This window comes from Monodon monoceros, unplaced genomic scaffold, assembly GCF_005190385.1.
Source record: "Monodon monoceros isolate NGI ecotype Baffin Bay Population unplaced genomic scaffold, NGI_Narwhal_1 Super_Scaffold_11, whole genome shotgun sequence".
In the NCBI taxonomy this organism is placed as follows: Eukaryota; Metazoa; Chordata; class Mammalia; order Artiodactyla; family Monodontidae; genus Monodon; species Monodon monoceros.
Window position 1 is genome coordinate 125,716,377 of NW_021703767.1, and position 19,356 is coordinate 125,735,732.

At 35.4% G+C, this 19,356-nt stretch overlaps 1 protein-coding gene across 4 annotated transcripts in view; it reads left to right on the forward strand.

Annotated features, from left to right (window-relative positions):
• Nucleotides 1-19,356, forward strand: part of STAG1 (stromal antigen 1) — a 434,108-nt gene that overhangs the window by 129,584 nt on the left and 285,168 nt on the right. For all 4 annotated transcript variants that reach the window (XM_029214246.1, XM_029214245.1, XM_029214243.1 and 1 more), the window contains exon 3: nucleotides 4,450-4,552. In XM_029214246.1, the coding sequence (XP_029070079.1) occupies nucleotides 4,450-4,552 (103 nt within the window). The remainder of the gene's footprint in view (nucleotides 1-4,449; nucleotides 4,553-19,356) is intronic.

The following is a 19,356-nucleotide window of genomic DNA, read 5'->3' on the forward strand; positions in this document are numbered from 1 at the left end:
TTGGGTTGGCCAAAAAGTTCGTTCACGTTTTTCCATTACATTGTTGGAAAAACCCGAATGAACTTTTTGGCCAGCCCAGTATTAAGCATCATCAAATATTGTCAATTACCACATATTATATATTCCACCAAATGTTGTAGTACAAGGAACTGTGTTAAGCTCTGGGGAGAAAGAGCAAGTGGAAAAGACTCAGTCCTTGTTGCCATGAAGCTTATATAGATAGATATTAATCAAATAATCACAAATGTATGGATTTAAACTGCCCTTGGTGCTATGAAGGTAAGACAGAGGATTTTATTAGAACTTTAACACATGCATTGATTTAGTCTACTTTTCTAAGGAAGAGACATGATTCTTAAACCTGAAGTGGAGGGAATTTGGGGGAAGAAGAAGGGATCAGGGTGTTAATTCCAGACTTAAGGAATGGCGTGTGCAAAGACCCTGAGGTAGGAGGAATCAGGGTATGTTTGAGGGACTGAAATAAAGCTGTTATTTTTCTTTTTTCAGGATTGAGGATGGAGAGTGGTGTGAAATAAGGATTGCAAGTAGGGTAGGGCTGTATCATACAGGGACCTGGTAGGCCTTATATTAAGAATTTTGAGGTTTTTATCCCCTAGAAGCAGAAGGAAACCACTCTAGGGTTTTAAGCATGGGATATACATAATAAGATATATACTATGAAAATCACTGTTAGTACAGTATAGTGATTAGATTGGAAGTGGCAACAGAAGAAGCAAGGAGTCCTATTAGGTGAAAGGTGTTGCAGTGTCCAGGCCAGGGATGATAACAACTTGAACTAAAATGATTACAGAGGAAATGGAGAGAGGAAGAAAGACAGAATTTAGAGAGTTTTAGGGAGCAAAAAAAATCATTTATAAGGTTCGATCTGATTCTTCCATTCTCTTCTTTTATGTCCGATAGTCTTATAAATGTGCTTTTTGTAGAGCAGTTGGTTGACGTTTGAATTTGCATACTCCTTGATCCAGCATTCTCTGTCTAATCTAGAGAGATATTTGTTGATGTGTAATAAGAATTAATGTGCAAGGACGGTTGTTACATCTCTGTTTGTAATAGCTTAAAAGTAGAGACAATCTAAGTGCTCATAGATAGGGAACGTATTATGGAGTACCATTCAGGAATCCTATGTATTTGTATGGAAAATTCCTATTAATTTAAATTTTAAAAATTAAAATATATTGTTTTGTATTTATGTATATATGTACCAGAACATATTTATGACAGAGTATTGATGAAACTGTAAATAATCTTGTTCTGCAGATTGAGGTTCAGAGTTAGGGTATGGTGAAGTGAAACTCTTCCTTGCATTCTTATATCTTCTCTTGCTTGAAATTAAAAAACAAAAATTTATGTATCAGATTCTAATAAATAAATGTACATATATATACTAATTGGAGTATGTTAGTTATCTGTTGGTAATAGCTGTCACCTTCTAAGCTGGCTGAAGTTTGCGGAATTAGAAGACGATTGTACTTTTTTCTTTTGTCAGTAAACTATATTGCTCAAGGTTAAATTAATTTCACTGATGGGTCACATATTATATGATGGAACCAACCTGCTTTTGTAGTTGCCTGGAGATTTCAATAAGCATCAAAAGCACTAGTGTATTCTGTCCACGTAAGAGAAATACAAAACATATTATTTGCATTCTAGTATCCTGCTGTGGAGATAGAGAATTCACGTTTACCTTGAGATCTAAGTGGACCCTGCCACTTGCTAGTTGTGTAAATATGGACAAGATGATCAGGTTTCCAGATCTTTTGTTTCCTCATCTGTAAAATTGGGACAGCAGTATGTTTTCTTACAAGGTTTTGTGCATATTTATTCTAGATAATGTATATAAAGCAGCACACAGTATATGCTAAACAGTCTATTTGGACTGTAGTGAGGAGAAAAAGCAGAGTGATTTATTGTTCTTTAGTAGAAATGAATAAGATCAACTAGATCAGTGATTGAAAAACTTACTGATAGTGGCTCAGAAGCCTGTTTTTTTTTTTGGCGGTACGCGGGCCTCTCACTGTTGTGGCCTTTCCCGTTGAGGAGCACAGGCTCTGGACGTGGAGGCTCAGCGGCCATGGCTCACGGGCCCAGCTGTGGGCTCTTCCTGGACAGGGGCACGAACCCATGTCCCCTGCATCGGCAGGCGGACTCTCAACCACTGCGCCACCAGGGAAGCCCTCAGAAGCCTGTTTTTATAAATATTATTGGACCACAGCAACATCCATTCATTTACATATTATCTATGGCTGCATTCATGCTATGGTCCCAGAGTTGAGTAGTAGATACAGAGACATTAAGACCCCTAAGCCTAAAATATTTATTATATAGCCCTTTAAGAAAATGTTTGCTGACCCTTGGACTAGATCAATATTACTTATAGTTTTAAATACCAGATTACCTTTGAAGATTTGCAAGCAGAGAAGGAACATGATATGAGAATATTAGTGACAGTAGTGTGTAGAGTGGCTTGGACAAGGGGAATAGTAGAAGCAGGGAGATAAGTTGTGATTAATTCAGGAAGTTGTGATTATGGTAATAATCATGAAAAGAATGAGAGACAGAGTTAGTATACAGAGGACAACTCAGGAGGACTTTAACTGACGGCACAAGAGGAAGACTGATGTGATTATAGGAATTTGAGTAAGACAATAACAAATTTATATAACAAAGCACACTTGGGCATTAACTTACTAAATCAGTTAACCAGTGGTATTGCCATGAGCAGAGAGCTAGAAATAGTCAGAATTGGACTTAATTTTATATGTGTTATTTGGTGAATTTGAGGTGGCATGCAAAGAAGCATGTTACACATGCATTTGAAAATCTTGAATTACAGATAGTTAGGTCTGTGATAATATACTGAAGTCATTTGCATAAAAGTTACACATCGAGTGGATGAGCTCTCCAAGAGAGGGTAGTTTAAAGGGAGAAGAGCAAACAGTAATGAAATGAGCTTTGAGGAATCAACACAAGGAGAGAATGGAACTAAGAGCCTTCAGTGGCGCAGTTTCAGTAAGTTGTGAGTTGAGCTTACCCTTCCTTCTATTTGCTTTGTACCCTTCCTGCTATTTGCAGTTTTATGCAGATCCTTTATACAGTTAGTAATGTAGAACTCAGTGAGGATGTTTTTGTTAATACTATCTATACCTTTTTAGTGCCATGCTGGGGCCAGCCTGTACTGGCCTGGAGAGCTGAATATTAAATTTACAGGAATTTTGTGACCTCTTTCAGTATAACATAGCCATTATAAAAAGTTAAATTATGCAAACTTAAAATTAATTAAATCATGTTAAAAACAAAAGTAATAAATACTCAAAACTCATCATTTCCTAATTATTTTACATCCTACTATTTTCTGTGTTCTTGAGGTTTTTATTTACACCTATTATTGTATGTATGGTGGAAATACTTTTTAGTAGTGTACTGCTACTGTTAATTACTTCTCAACTCTATTTGGTGATGTCACTTTGGTAGTTTGAATTTGGCTGCGGGGGGAGCATTCACATTATGAAAATCAGCAAACACTACACATCAGGGCTCAGTTTATTGTTTTGTTGTTTGTGGACTCAATAAAGTGATGGAGAAATTGTTAATAACAGATTAAACTTAAAGGTGTATCAAGTCTATAGTCATTACATTATGATACCACAAAAAATTGAGGACATATCCTTCTAGTGTTCGAGAACTATTATGTATTCCGTTCAGTAAAAAAGTTGCTCCCAACATTGACCAATTAGTGAAGTTCCCACAAATGTCTTTGTCATTTCATTTGCATTCTATTCATTAAAGTGAACAAAGATATCAACTGTCTTTCATGTCAAAACCCTATTTGTTCATCAGTTGCAACCATAGGTTAGCTAGGGATACAAGAGTTTGGCAAAATTATCAAAATCATTTTATATGAATCAATTAGCTGGATAGAATTTACAATAAAGAATATTGTGCATTTTATTATTCTTTGTAAGTTGCATGCTATGCATCCTTTATATTGTTAACATTTCTAATAATTTATGCATATATTTTTTGAAGAGCCAGTTGTTAAACATTGACCAGCACACTTTTATTATTTTATAAAATGAATAAAATTTCTCCCAAGCTTTTGTCTTTTTTATATTGAAGAATTAGTCTTTTGCAATTGTTATTTTGCATTTATGTGTTGTATAGCAGCTGCCATTTCCACAGTCATTTCCTTGTCTGTATTTCTCTATTTGGGGAATCATTTTATTCAGTGTTATGTGATATTAGCAGGGAGGGTAACATTTTCAATTTGCTAAAGATTTTTTCTGAAAGTGGAAGTATAAACCACTTCTAATCAGCCGTATGTGTACATATAGCAGGAGGTAAGGAAACCAGTGGAACAGAGCTGCATTGTATTATAAATAGGTATATATTATTAATTTGTTCACTAAAATAATATATCATATTTTCTAGGGATTCAACTAATGAAACTACTGCCCATTCTGATGCTGGCAGCGAACTTGAAGAAACAGAGGTCAAAGGAAAAAGAAAAAGGGGTCGACCTGGCCGGCCTCCAGTATGTATATACTTGTCTTCTTTGTTCCTTTAACGGTTACCAAGTAAAGGGGCTTGATATGAGTTATTTGTTAATTCTAGTATTGTTAACACTTTTTCAAATCTCACTGACACATCAGAAATTCTTGGAAACTTTGCTTCATAAGTTGGCTTAGTAGTGGTTAGAAAAAGGAAATTAATTATAGTATCTTTTTTGCTTTCCATGCTTCTCTTGTAAATAAATGGTGGTCCATGTGAAGGCATTGAGATGATCAACATGGAATGAGGTGTAGTTAGTTATGATTTCTTTGCCTTTTATTTTTAGATGCAACTCAGATTTCCTGTGAGCTCCTAAGTATGCATTTTGGTAGTATTTGGGTCCAGTGTCAGAATATATTCTCATTTATACATGATTGAGAAATTTAGAAAAGCTCTAGGTATCCTTACTTTGAGGTATATCTTTATGTAATCTGAATACACAAGTCGTCATTTAATTGAAGGTGGTATAAACTGTCAAGAGACAGTAGTATCAGTGTGTCATTGGGTTAAGGCTTGTACTATTTTACACTCACCTTTATGATGGGATTTGCTATTCATAGTTTTAAAATTTTATTTTATAAAATTTATTATGAAAAATTTTAGCCTCCTTCTCTAGGAGGCATGATAGTATAATAAACCCTCCATATAACTCTTACCTAGCAGTTACCAAGTCATGACCAGTCTTTCTTTCCCATGTTATTTTGAAGGTCATTCTAGACATAATTCCATCTTTAAATATTTCAGAATATATCTCTAAAAGATAAGGGCTTGCTTTCTCTCTTTTTTAAACATCACCCCAATATCATTATCATAATGCAAGATAACAGTATTTTAGTAACATCACTGATTAACACATTTAAAGTTTATAATCATTTCATAAATATTATCTTTTAAAAAATACAGTTTGTAGTTTGAATCATGATCTACTTATTGCAATTGATGGTTATGTTATTTAACCAGTTCTTATATATGTATGTCCTTTGTAGTGACTTAAAATTTTTTTTTATGTTATTGCTGTTCTATCAGTATTTATCTGTTTGCCACAGTCTTTAATTAGCTTCGGTGAAACTCCGTAACTTTTACTTTCTCAGGACAATCTAACAACAACAACAAAACAGATAGAAGGATGACTTCTACAGTTTTCTCTACACTTGATTTTATCCTCCACCTTTATTTAAAGGGAGAAAAATAGTGGAGGAAAAGACATATATTATAGTCACTCTTTATAATCCTTCTTAATTTTTAGAAGTATTTGGTGGTACAGTGTTCCTTAAAAAACATTTTGGGAAAAGTGAAAAAGTCTTGTACTTAGAAGCTGGAGACTATTTTAGTTCCCCTTGCTAGTAAATGATTTTTCTAAGACTATAGGTGAGTTGCATTGCTTTCTCTAGGATTCATAGTTTATAGGTACCAAATTGGAAATAAGACTAAAGTTGCTTGAAGGTTGTAGAATAAACTGCCTACATGATTGCTTACTTGAATTTGTTCCCCTCCAATTAAAATTCTTTACTTGAAGATTCAGATTAAGTGCTGTCTTCTTGAAGAAAACCTTTTTTTTTCCCTTAAAGAGAATTTATCACCCCTTCAGCAGGCTATTGTATTATTTTTTATAAGCTATTTAATTTTGACTTGTCTACAGCTGTATCTTTGTAATATTTTGCTTTCCTGATGAAAAGGAGTCTGTGTATCCAAACGCTTAGCTCTTTTCTGGTTAGAAATTAGATTTTATTTTTAGTGAAATTGCTACTACATAATCTAGCAGGTAAATAGTACATGTTCATCCCATGTTTATACAATTGAAAAAATGTCAGCCTGCATAGGATAGTAGCATTCTAGAGACTTGTATTAGACTTTAGTCTGTATTTTCACACTCATTAGTTCACATGGCTAGCTATACTTCCACCTGACTCAGACCTATTTCTTGATCTTGGAAACAACAGAACTTCCTGAGTTTCTGCTCTGGGGTTTGTACTGAGCTGAAGCTTTTTATGTCATTTAATCTTCACACCAATACTAGGAAATAGGTCTTATATGCAGTTTACAAAGTAGAAAACAAAAATAGAAAGTGGTATTTTGCATAAGGTCACAACATTGCATAAGTAGCAAAGCTAGGATTTCAATTCATAACCTACCTCCCAAACTCTTTTCCTCAAGAATGCCAAAATGCCAAGCTGTTAATTAAAATTGAGAGGTATAATTGTCAGAATGATCATATTTGAGTTATTCCACAGTACCTGTTCTGAAGATTGCTTGGACATTTTCTGTTGACTGGCTCCATTTTGAACAATTCTAAGTTTTGACTGATACACTCTTTGTTTAGCTATTTTAATACTGTTCATACTTGTTAAGAGGACTTCATGGATCTCTGGTTTTATTAATTTACTCAGTCAAATGAAAACAAATAATATAAGGACCTCTGTTTTGGACAGTATTATTTTCTTTATTTCTAAATTCTTAGCAGACATCTCATCTTTGGTATTTCTTTTCAGTATACTGTTACTTCAGAGAGGTTTGTTTCTTATTAAACCACTCTTATTTTGCAGATGTCCTAATTCATATTTGTTATTATTGTGGCTCTCTATCCAAATGATTATTGATCTCTAAACAAACACTATATAGTATCATGTTTATTCTACCCCTGTGATTGTATTAGCAAATAATGGACATTATTTCTCTGTCTACACAGTACTCCCTTGGTGATGTCCAATCTCATGACTTTAAACACCATCTCTAAGCTTATGTCACCCAGATTTTGTCTCTAGCTTGGACTTTACCCCTGGACTCCAGACTCATATTCAGTGCCCATTGAGAATCTTCATTTAGATATTTAATGGGCCCAGGATGTTAAAAATACCCAAACTTTCAAGCTTCCTATCCCCTGCTCACCCCTTTTCCATAATGGCAGCTTCGTGCTTCTGGCTGCTCAGCTATAAATCTTGTAGTCATCTTTGAGTCTTTCTTTCTCAGCCTATATCTAGACTATCAACACATCCTGTCTAATTGATTTGTAAATTGCATCAGTCATTTTTTACTACAACACTGGATTCAGCCACCATCATGTGCCTTTGCTGAAACTTATGAGGTGTGCTCCTTGTCTCAGGGCCCTGTGTCATCTTCTCACTGGGGCCTCCCTATGGATGGTATCTAGAATTGCGTATCTTCCCTCCTACCCAAAGGGACTTACTGTCCCCTTCCTCCGTGTGTGTGTGTGTGTGTGTGTGTGTGTGTGTGTGTGTGTGTGTGTTTTCCCCTTTCTCTATAGTACTTATTGCCATCTAACATAGTATACCCTTATTTGCTTTTTGTCTGTCTCCTCCTACTAGAAGGTAAGCTGCATGAAGGCAGGGATTTTTATCTGGTTTGTTTACTGCTGTATAGTAGTGTTTGACTTTCAGTAAGCGTTTATTGAATGAATGAATGGTGTTTAATTTTGTTAAATCATCACTCTTTTTACCCTCAAGTGTTTAAAATTCTTTTTATTTTGAAATAATTTCATACACAGAAGAATTCCAAGAATTCTGCAAAGAATTCCTATGCAGATTCTTTGTGCAGATTGTCCAAATGTTAGCATGTTACTACATTTGCTTTATCATATTTTTTTCTGTCTATGTATACACAGACACATAAATGTAAATATATATTTATATATAAAAATTTATATTTGATACCAATTATTATTTTTGAAAGTTGCAGACATGAAGCCACTTTACTCTTAATGCTTTAGTATGCATTTTCATAAAATCAAAGATATTCTACACAACAGCAGTACATGTTTGAAAATCAGAAAAATAATATTGATATAATACTGACCTTATGTACATATACTTCATTCAGATTTTGCCTGATGTCCTAATAATGCCCTAAGCAAAAGAAAAAATATTTTTTTTCCTTGGTTTAGAATCCAGTCCAGGATTTCATGTTGCGTTTAGTTGCCATGCAAATCAGCACATCTGTAAGCTAACCCATCTTTAGTCTCTCGTTTAATGTTTTATTAAGGGTTTTGTTCTCTTTATTCTATTTGAGTGAGAACCAGCACTTATATTCTTAGCATTATTTAACTTTCATATTTACGTAGGCTGAGTAGGAAGGGTAAATAAAAAGAGATACAATTTTTACTTTTATGTCTGTGTATTCATACACATAGAAGATGGAGCATAGCATACACAACAAAATATTAACAATGAGTATCAGAAGGAGAGGTTAACAGGTGAATTTATTTATAAAAATTGGATATTCTAAATTACTTGGTACTTTTGTTTATAATCATGAATTTCATGATATCATTTATATATTTTACATAATTTTAATGGCTACATAGTATTCTGTGTGAAATTATTTATTTACATAGTCCCCATTGTTGAACATTTATGTTAAAAATTCTTCACTGATTTAAACCATGCTGACATAAACTTATATCTCAAAAATAAATTTTGCTCTAGAGCCATAGATACTTTTTAAAATCCTAAATTCTTAAAAGTAGAATTGATTACTCAAAAGATATGCCATATGTTTTGAAAGTTTTTGATGTGTATTATTGGGTTGCCTTTTACGCAGCAAAATATATGGCATTACCTGTTTTATAGTAAGTTGAATTGAGTACACTGATTGTTAAATATTTTCTAATTTTTAAGTACTGTAACATTTCATCAGTATGTTCTGAAATATTGGTCATTTGTGTTTGGGAATTGTCTGTTGGTCATTTTCCATACCACTTTTTCTATTTTTATTTTTCTAAGAAATAGAAATCTCTTCTTAAAACAATTTTTGTGGCTTAAACCTACATACTTTTATGATCCCTTTTGGAAATGTATTTATCAGTTGGACTTGTATCTCCTCTTCTCTGTCAAATTAGCTTGTTGTTTTATTTTGAAAATGTTTCATTTAACTAGAGTTTAGTTTTGACTTCCTTAATTTTGCTAAAAGATACCATAATTTTTCCAGGAATCTAGAATTAAAATGTGAGTCACTATTTAATTTCCTCATCCCAAGTCCCTTCCCCTCTCTCCTATATGTAATGAGATTCCGAATCTCATGAATTTTTATTTCACAGTGTCTTGTACATCAGTCCCTTTTACATTTCCCAAGTTCCTTTCTTTAGGCCTCACTTTATAGGAGTCTGTATTATTGTCTTCCTGCTTTTTAGTCTTTTCCTTTTTCCATCCTCTCCTTTTTAATACTGCCAGGTTGACCCTTTTTTTTTAACTTGTTCAAATAGCAAGAAGCACCTTTTAGTTTTGGGGCATGTTCTTCTGTTTTTTTTATTGTGTTTTCCAGCTCATAACCTTTTATTCAGTCAGATATATCTATTTTGTCCTTCTGTATGTGGCTTGTGCTTTTCCACTTCTACTATACTTTAGCTCATGGTGTTTTTTTCTTTCTGGAATCCTTGTTTCCTAAATTCTATTTATGCTCATCTTACTAATTTTACTAATCTTACTTAATTCACTAAGTCCCAACTTGCAATTCATCTCTTTTGTGAAACTTTCCACGGTTACCAGTCATGGGAAGTTATTTTTCCTTTCATTGAACCATTCCAACACTTGTCTAAACCAAATTTCCATGAAAAGTCTTTTTTTTTTCTTTTTTTTTGCGGTACGTGGGCCTCTCACTGTTGTGGCCTGTCCCGTTGCGGAGCACAGGCTCCGGACGCGCAGGCTCAGCGGCCATGGCTCACAGGCCCAGCCGCTCTGTGGCATGTGGGATCTTCCCGGACCGGGGCATGAACCCGTGTCCCCTGCATCAGCAGGCGGACTCTCAACCACTGCACCACCAGGGAAGCCCGAAAAGTCTTTTTTTAATGTAATTTAGTTCAGTGTAGTTATCTGTGTTTCTGTTTTGATTGTATGTTTCTAAAGATTTTACATTAAACTAGCCCAAATATTTGATGTACATTATTTGTGAAAGGATAGAGGTTACTTTACATTCATAGCTTATGAATAAATTCAGGTAAGGCACAAAGGATTAAAAAAAAGTTGGTAATATCTCTGTCTCTTAAAGTTTGTAGAAAAGTTATTGCACATTTAGACTGCAGCTTATCCTATATAGAGCTTTTGGGATAGAGTAATTTTGGATAATCTTCCTGTAGAGCTATGCCAATTTTTACTTTAAAAAGTTTACCAGGAGTATAGATACACATTTAAATTAAGTAGTATATAGTTGTAGTAAAGCATTTGTCCTAAAGATTGTTCTAAACTCTGACATTAAATTGCATCATTTTCACAAAGTGAAGGTTGTATAGCTTTTTGAAACTCTGAGCGTATTTTCCATAAAATTCATAACTTGATATGTTGAGGCAGGGTTTGTTTCAGGTAGTTGTTTTTTTGTTTTTTTTTTTTTTCCCCTGCAGATACTTGTCCGCGTTTTTTTTTCTTTTCCCCCACTATGTCCCTTGAATTAGCTGCAGCAATGAATACCTGAACTCTAGTTTCTTTATTACAACCCTATGGACCATAGATATCTCACTTACACTGTGGTTTACGGGATTTGAAGCATGAGTGTTCGTCCTCCACCACCAATTGACAAAATTGTATTAGGATGTTGAAAAATAACATCTATCTTAAACACTATGAGTTCTTTGAAAGGTATGTGTGGTACTATATAGAAGGATCAACTTTTTAATATTTTTGGTACATAGTAACTGTATGATGAATGTAGAAATAAAAGAAAGGTTGTGTTGAATCAGTGAAAAAATTGTTTCCTAATATCTTATATTCTGTAGACTGAATCACTTTGATTTTTGCTAATGATTAGATTAAGGTTATGCATATTTGACAGTAATACCACATATTGTCACTTGGGCTGTTAAGCATGAATTCTTAAAGGTGGAATAAATGAGACTCCACGAGATAAGACATTAGAAGCTAGACATGCACCCTAGGTTGAGGCACATATTAGGGAAGAGATCCGCTTTCTGTTAGTGGAGGAAAGATTTCCTAGGCAGGTAGTAGTTGGGGTAGATGGAGTAAGCTGATTGTGTTCTACCAGGGAGACTATATCTGTAGGATGAGTGAGCATGCAAAGATCTGTGCTGAGCTACATCTGGGCTAGAGCTAGTTGTCCCTGAGACAAACTGATAATGGACAGAACTCTAGCTCCAGAGGAACCGGGTTACTGGCTAGGTTACTAAGGCATTAGTAACCTACCAATTAAGACAAAGGCTCAGTTTTTCTGTTTTTTTTTTTTTTTGCTATTAATTTATTTAAATTGGAGCATAGTTGATCTACAATATTGTGTTAGTTTCAGCTGTACAGCAAAGTGATTCAGATTATATATTTCAGATTATTTTCCATTATAGGTTATTATAAGATATTAAATATAGTTCCTTGTACTGTGCATTAAATCCTTGTTGTTTATCTGTTTTAGTAGTTTGTATCTGTTAATTCCATACTCCTAATTTATCCCTTCCCCCCTCCCTTTCCCCTTTGGTAACCATGTTTATTTTCTATGTCTGTGAGTCTGTTTCTGTTTTGTATATTGATGCATTTGTATTATTTTTTAGATTCTACCTAGAAGTGATATCATATAATACTTGTCTTTGTCTGACTTATTTCACTAAATTTAATATTCTCTGGGTCCATCCATGTTGCTGCAAATGACAATATTTCATTCTTTGTATGGCTGAGTAATGTTCCATTGTATATGTATACTACATCTTCTTAAGCCAGTCTGACTGTTGATGGATACTTGTGTTGTTTGCATGTCTTGGCTATTGTAAATAGTGCTGCTGTGAACATTGGGGTGCACGTATCTTTTCGAATTGGAGTTTTCATTTTTTCTGGATATATACCCAGGAGTGGGATTGCTGGATCATATGGTAGCTGTATTTTTAATTTTCTTAAGGAACCTCCATACTGTTTTCCATGGTGGCTGTACTGATTTACATTCCCATCAACAGTGTAGGAGCGTTCTCTTTTCTCTAGACCCTCTCCAGCATTTATTATTTCTAGACTTTTTGATGATAGCCATTTTGACCGGTGTGAGGTATTGTGTTGCATTTCTTTACACTAAGAATGAAATGTCAGAAAGAGAAAGTAAAAAAAAATCCCATTTAAAATTGTGTCAAAAAATACCTAGGAGTAGACTTAACCAAGGAGTTGAAAGACCTATATGCTGAAAACAATAAGACATTGATGAAGGAAATTGAAGATGATTCAAAGAAATTGAAAGGTATCCATGCTTTTAGATTGGAAGAATTAATACTGTTAAAATGTCCATACTACCCAAAGCAATCTACAGATTTAATGTAATCCATATCAAAATGCCCATAACATTTTCATAGAACTAGAACAAATAGTCCTGAAATTTATATGGAACCACAAAAGGCCCAGAATTGCCAAAGCAGTCCTGAGGTAAAAGAACAAAGCTGGAGGCATAACCCTTTCAGACTTCAGACTATACTACAAAGCTACAGTAACCAAAACAGTGTGGTATTGGCACAAATACTGGCATTATAGATCAGTGGAACAGAATAGAGGACCCAAAAATAAATCCACATGCTTATGGTCAAGGAATCTATGACAAAGGAGGCAAGAATATACAACGGAAAAAAGATAAACACCACCTCTTCAACAAGTGGTGTTGGGAAAGCTGGACAACTATGTAAATCAATGAAATTAGAACACTCTTACACTGTGTGCAAGAATAAACTAAAAACTGTTTTAAAGACCTAAATATAAGACATGACACCATAAATCTCCTAGAAGAGAACACAGGCAAGACATTCTCAGACATAAATTGTAAAAATGTTTTCTTAGATCAGTCCCCCAAGGCAAAAGAAATAAAAGGAAAGATAAACAGATGGGGCCTAATCAAACTTAAAAGCTTTTGCATGGGGAAGGAAACCATCAACAAAATGAAAAGACAACCTAGGAACAGGAGAAAATATTTGCAAATGATGTGACCAACAGGGGGTTAATACCCAAAATATACAAACAGCTCATACAACTCAATATTGTAAAAACAAACAGCTCAGTCAAAAAAATGGACAGAAGACTTGAATGGATATTTTTCCAAAGAAGACATACAGATGGCCAACAGGCACATGAAAAGATGTTCAACATGGCTAATTGTTACAGAAATGCAAATCAAAACCACAAATGAGTTAGTATTTCACACTGGTCACTATGACTCAGTTCTTAAGGTGGCACAAACTCAAAACTGGTCCAACAAGCAAGTTTGATACAGAACATCACCCATTTCTTTCATTTGAGAGCACCATGGTTCCTTTGTCCAGGAAGGAGACTACATCTGCAGGTGTCCTGACCTTTGTAGCACAAAAAGTGTAGCGAAGGGAGCCTGAAAAGTCACAAGTAACTAAAGAGTAATGTATATATTTTTACCCTTTGAAATAACTGTCACAGTTCTTAGTTTTCAAATCCCCCTTACAGCACTGCCCCCAATCTCTATACAAATGTGTTATTTTATTTAATGGAATAAGTATACCTGTTTTCTGAGAGAATTATTATTATCAGGACTGAAAAATTGTGCCCCTTGGGTGTAAGCTAAAGATTGCATATATCCTGTTATGCTGTGACCTTTTCTCTTCCTTTCTCTTTTTATTGGGCACAGTTTTTCTGAACATCAGCTTTTTGGTTTATCTTTCGGCATCTTTACTGTATATTACTGTATAGGTCTGTAATAGGAAAAATCATTCTTGGATAATGGGATAAAATACAGTTAGACCCTAGATAAGATCAAGTGGATTTTTTTACCTTCTTATTCACCCTTTATAACCAGTGCTAATAGGCTCCCAGGATTGAGAATTATGGTTTATTTTCTCTTTATTCATGGAGTTTAGTTCCTGCTATATATGTACTAAATATGTGTAATGATGTATGTGTCTATGACACATGCAAACATTCCTACATGTACACAAGCTTACTTGTTGCATCATTATTTGTAATAGTAAATGATCCAAAACAAAATAAATGTTCATCAATAGGTTAATGGCTAAATAAGTTAATGTATATTTATGTAATGGAACACTGAAGCTTTTGGAAAAGTCAAGACATTCTGTAGATCTTTGCTATAGATTAAGTATAAAATATGTTGATAGTGAAAATAGAATGGTGCATAACTGTGCATACATAACATAAAATATAATAGATATATGGAAATATATATGCATTTTTTTTCAAAAATATTTTTTAATTCGGTGAAATACACGTGTGATTTACCAAGTTACGTTTTTAAGTGTACAGTTCAATGGCATTAAATATATTCATATGCAGTCCTCACCACCACCCATCTCCATAACTTTATTCATCTTTTAAAACTGAAACTGTACACGCATTAAACAGTAACTACTCATTCTCCACTCCCCACAGCCCCTGGCAATCACCATTCTAGTTTCTGTCCCTTATGATTTTGACTAAGTACTTTATGTAAGTGGAATCATACAGTATTTGTCTTTTTTGTGACTACCTTATTTCACTTAGCATAATGTTCTTGAGATCCATTCACATTGCCGCATTCGTCAGAATTTCCTTCCTTTTTAAGGCTAAATGATATTCCATTGTATCTATATTCCACATTTGCTTATCCATTCATCCACCGATGGACACTTGGGTTACTACCAAGGTTTAGCTATTGTGAACAGTGTTGCTGTGAATAAGGGTGTACAAATATCTTTGAGATCCTGCTTTCAGTTCTTTTGGGTACATACCTAGATGTGTTATTGGTGGTCATATGATTAATTCTATTTTTAATTTTTGAGGAACTGCCATACTGTTTTATACAACAGCTGTACCATTTACATTCCTATCAGCAGTGCATAAGAGTTCCAGTTTCTCCACAACCTTGCCTAGACTTTACTCTTTTTTTGATAGTAGTCATCCTAATAGGTGTGAGATGGCATCTCGTAGTTTTGATTTGCATTTCTCCTAATTATTAGATGTTTAGCATCTTTTCACATGCTTATTGGCCATTTGCATATCTTCTTGGTAGAAATGTCTATTCAAGTCCTTTGCCCATTTTTTAAAAAGAGTTTATTTTTGGCTGCGTTGGGTCTTCATTGCTGTGTGCAGGCTTTCTCTAGTTGCGGTGAGTGGGGGCTACTCTCTGTTGTGGTGTGTGGGCTTCTCATTGCGGTGGTTTCTCTTGTTGCAGAGTATGGGCTCTAGGCACGCGAGCTTCAGTAGTTGCAGCACGTGAGCTCTAGCATGCATGAGATTCAGTAGTTGTGGTGCATGGTCTCAGTAGATGTGGCACACAGGCTTAGTTGCCCCATGGCATGTAGGATCTTCCCGGGCCAGGGATCGAACCCATGTCCCCTGCGTTGGCAGGCGGATTCTTAACCACTGCACCACCAGGGAAGTCCTCTTTGACCATTTTTGAATCGGGTTGTTTTGTTGTTGTGTTTTAGTTCTCCTTGTATTCTGGATATTAATATCTTATCAGATATATGATTTACAGATATTTTCTCTCATTCTGTGGGTTTCATTTTTACTCTTTCCCCATTGAATGGTCTTGGTACCCTTGTCAAAAATTATTTAATCATACATGTGAGGGTTTATTTCTGGGCTCTCTATTCTGTTTCATTGGTCTGTGTATCTTTATGCCAGTACCACACTGTTTTGATTACTCTAGCTTTGTAGTAAGATTTGGAATCAGGAAGTGTGAGTCCTTCAATGTTGTTCTTTTTTCAAGATTATTTTGGCTACTTGGAGTCCTTTGAGATTCCCTATGAATTACAGAATGGATTTTTCTGTTTCTGCAGAAATGGTCATATGCATTTTGATAAGAGACTGCAATGAATCTATAGAAAGATTACTTTAGGTAGTATTAACATCTTAACGATATTAAGTCTTCCAACGCATGAACATGGGATGGGTTTCTCTTTATCTACGTCTTCTTTAATTTCTGTCATGTGTGTTTTTTAAATATGTTTAAATGTCTCTGGAATGACACATAGGAATGAATAATTTTGGTTGAAAGGACCAATCTTCTTTCCTAAGGCCTGAGGGTAAGAGTGGGCAAGTTTTCATTGTGTAACTTTAATTACCTTTTGAATTTTTAGCCATGGGAATGTGTTACTCAATAAAGAAAAATAACATTCCCCCCTCCCCCCTTCATATGCACACACAAGTGCTCATGCACATACCTGCCATAGGGAAGACACGTATTTTTCCAAAGAGTGAGCACAGAAACAAGACTTGTTAGGAGGAGCCAGGATCTATCAGCTAAACAGGATGAATGCATGAAATAATGATATTTTCAAGCAATTTTAAATTGGTCAGTATGGGAAGATAGTAGCCTATAAATAGGGATCTGGTGTGGTTGATGACCGAACAGGTAATAATTGATAGCATTACTTGCTGTGCTGAGGACTTTGAACTTTAACTTGATGGTTATGAGAGTCTTTGGAGATTAGAGATCAAAGAAAGAAGAAAACAAGTGTTGGAGTAAGTTTGTAATATAAGGATTACTGTGGTTATAGTATTAGAATAGAATGGCATTGTCTAACAAATGTGACTTGAGCTACATCTGTAATTTAATATTTTCTAGTAGATTATAAGAAGTGGGTGAAATTAACTTTAATAATATAATTTATTTAACCTAGTATACCTAAAATATTATAATTTCATCATGTAATCAATATATGAAAGAGATTTTTTTTTTTTTTTTGCGGTACGCGGGCCTCTCACTGTTGTGGCCTCTCCCGTTGCAGAGCACAGGCTCCGGACGCGCAGGCTTAGCGGCCATGGATCATGGGCCCAGCCACTCCACGGCATGTAGGATCTTCCCGGACTGGGGCACGAACCCATGTCCCCTGCATCAGCAGGCGGACTGTCAACCACTGTGCCACCAGGGAAGCCCAGAATGAGATATTTTATATGCTGTTTTTCATGCTAAATCTTCACAACCTTGTGGATAGTCAAAACATTGCTCATCTAAGTTTTGAGTAGCCATATTTCAAGTTCTCAGTTAGCTATGTGAGGCTAGAGGCCATGATACTGGATAATGCAAGTATGGAGATTTTAATCAGGAGACAAATTCTCACCAGTCATTTAAACAGAAAAATTTACTGTGAAGAATTATTATTTATTGAAAAATCTTTAATCACTTATCGCTCAGGAATTGCAGATTAATACAACAAGGAGACATCACCATATGCCTGTTAGAGTAGCTGAAATCTAAAAACCTGACAGTACCAATTTCCTGGCAAGAATGCAAAGCAGCAGCAGCTCTCATTCATTGCTGGTCAGAATGCAAAATGGTATTGCCACTTTGGAAGACAGTTTGGCAGGTTTGTACAAAGCTAAACATAGTTTTACCATATGATCCAGTTATCCTAGGTGTTTACACAACTGATTTAGAAGTTTTGTCCACACAAAACCCTGCATGTGAATGCCTATGTAGCTTTATTCCTAACTGCCAAAAATGGTGGCCAAGATGTCCATCGTTAGGTAAATGAATGACAAAACATGGTACATCCATACAATGAAATATTGTTTAGAGATGAAAAGAAATGAGCTATTCAACCACTAAAAGACACGGATCCATCTTAAATGCATTTTGTTAAAATGAAAGATACCAATATGAAAACGCTATATGCTGTGCGATTCCAATTATATGACTCTCTGTAAAAGACAAAACTGTAGTGGTGATTAAAAAAAATTTGGTGTTTGCCAAGGCGAAGTGGGAGGGTTGAATGGATGTGAAGCACAGGTAGTTTTTAAGGTAGTGAAACTTTTCTCTGTGATACCATAGTTGTGCGTACATGACAGTATGCGTTTGTCAAAGCCCACCAAACTTTTCAGAAAAAGAGTGAATTTTATTAATACAGATGTTTAAAAACATCATTTATAAGGTAGGGGGAATACCAGGATGGAATGTAGAGTGTAACAATGTAATCTCTTTTGCAGTGAAGGGAGTGGGGAGAGAGTTGCTGACTTAGGTAACTTTGGAAATGAGTCTGTAAGACTAAAGTCAGAGAAATTGTACACAGTGTATATAAGAACTGCAGTCTAGTTCATAAAGTTGTTTCCCATGGGGTAGGGCTTAAAATACTGCTCTACGTGAATACTGAGGAGAGCCAGATTTCTCATTGTTGGAGTGGGAGTTTGTCGATGAGCAAGGGGAAGAAGCATCCATGTGGTAATGGATTAGAGTTGGAGATACCAGTTCCAACTTATGTTTAGCTTAATATAGGTAACAGATCATTGCATACAGAAACATTTATAGTTATGTGTATATATATGGAACATACATTTCTTTGTTTTGTCTGCTTAAGGGCCTAGAAGCAAGGGTACTTAGTATCAAGGAGCCAAACCTAGTGCCCAGATCTTCATCTCTAGTAAAATTCTCTAATAAAAGGAACCAGGGCTTCTTGGATTCTAAACTCCCTGATTCTAAAACTGGAAAAGAGAATATACAGTATGAGCCTGGAGAATGATGTGCTGCCAGAAAGTAACCAAGTGCTAAAAAAATAAAAAGCAAAACACACAGAATGATGGGAATATGTCAAATGGACACAGGAACCAACTGAAAGATCTCTTAATGGCCAAAGCTGAAGCAAGTTGAACAACAAAATAAAATAGTATTGAATGGGCTTCCCTGGTGGCGCAGTGGTTGAGAATCTGCCTGCTAATGCAGGGGACACGGGTTCGAGCCCTGGTCTGGGAGGATCCCACATGCCGCCGAGCAACTAGGCCCGTGAGCCACAACTACTGAGCCTGCGTGTCTGGAGCCTGTGCTCCACGACAAGAGAGGCCGCGATAGTGAGGCCCGCACAATGCGATGAAGAGTGGCCCCCGCTTGCCACAACTAGAGAAAGCCCTCGCACAG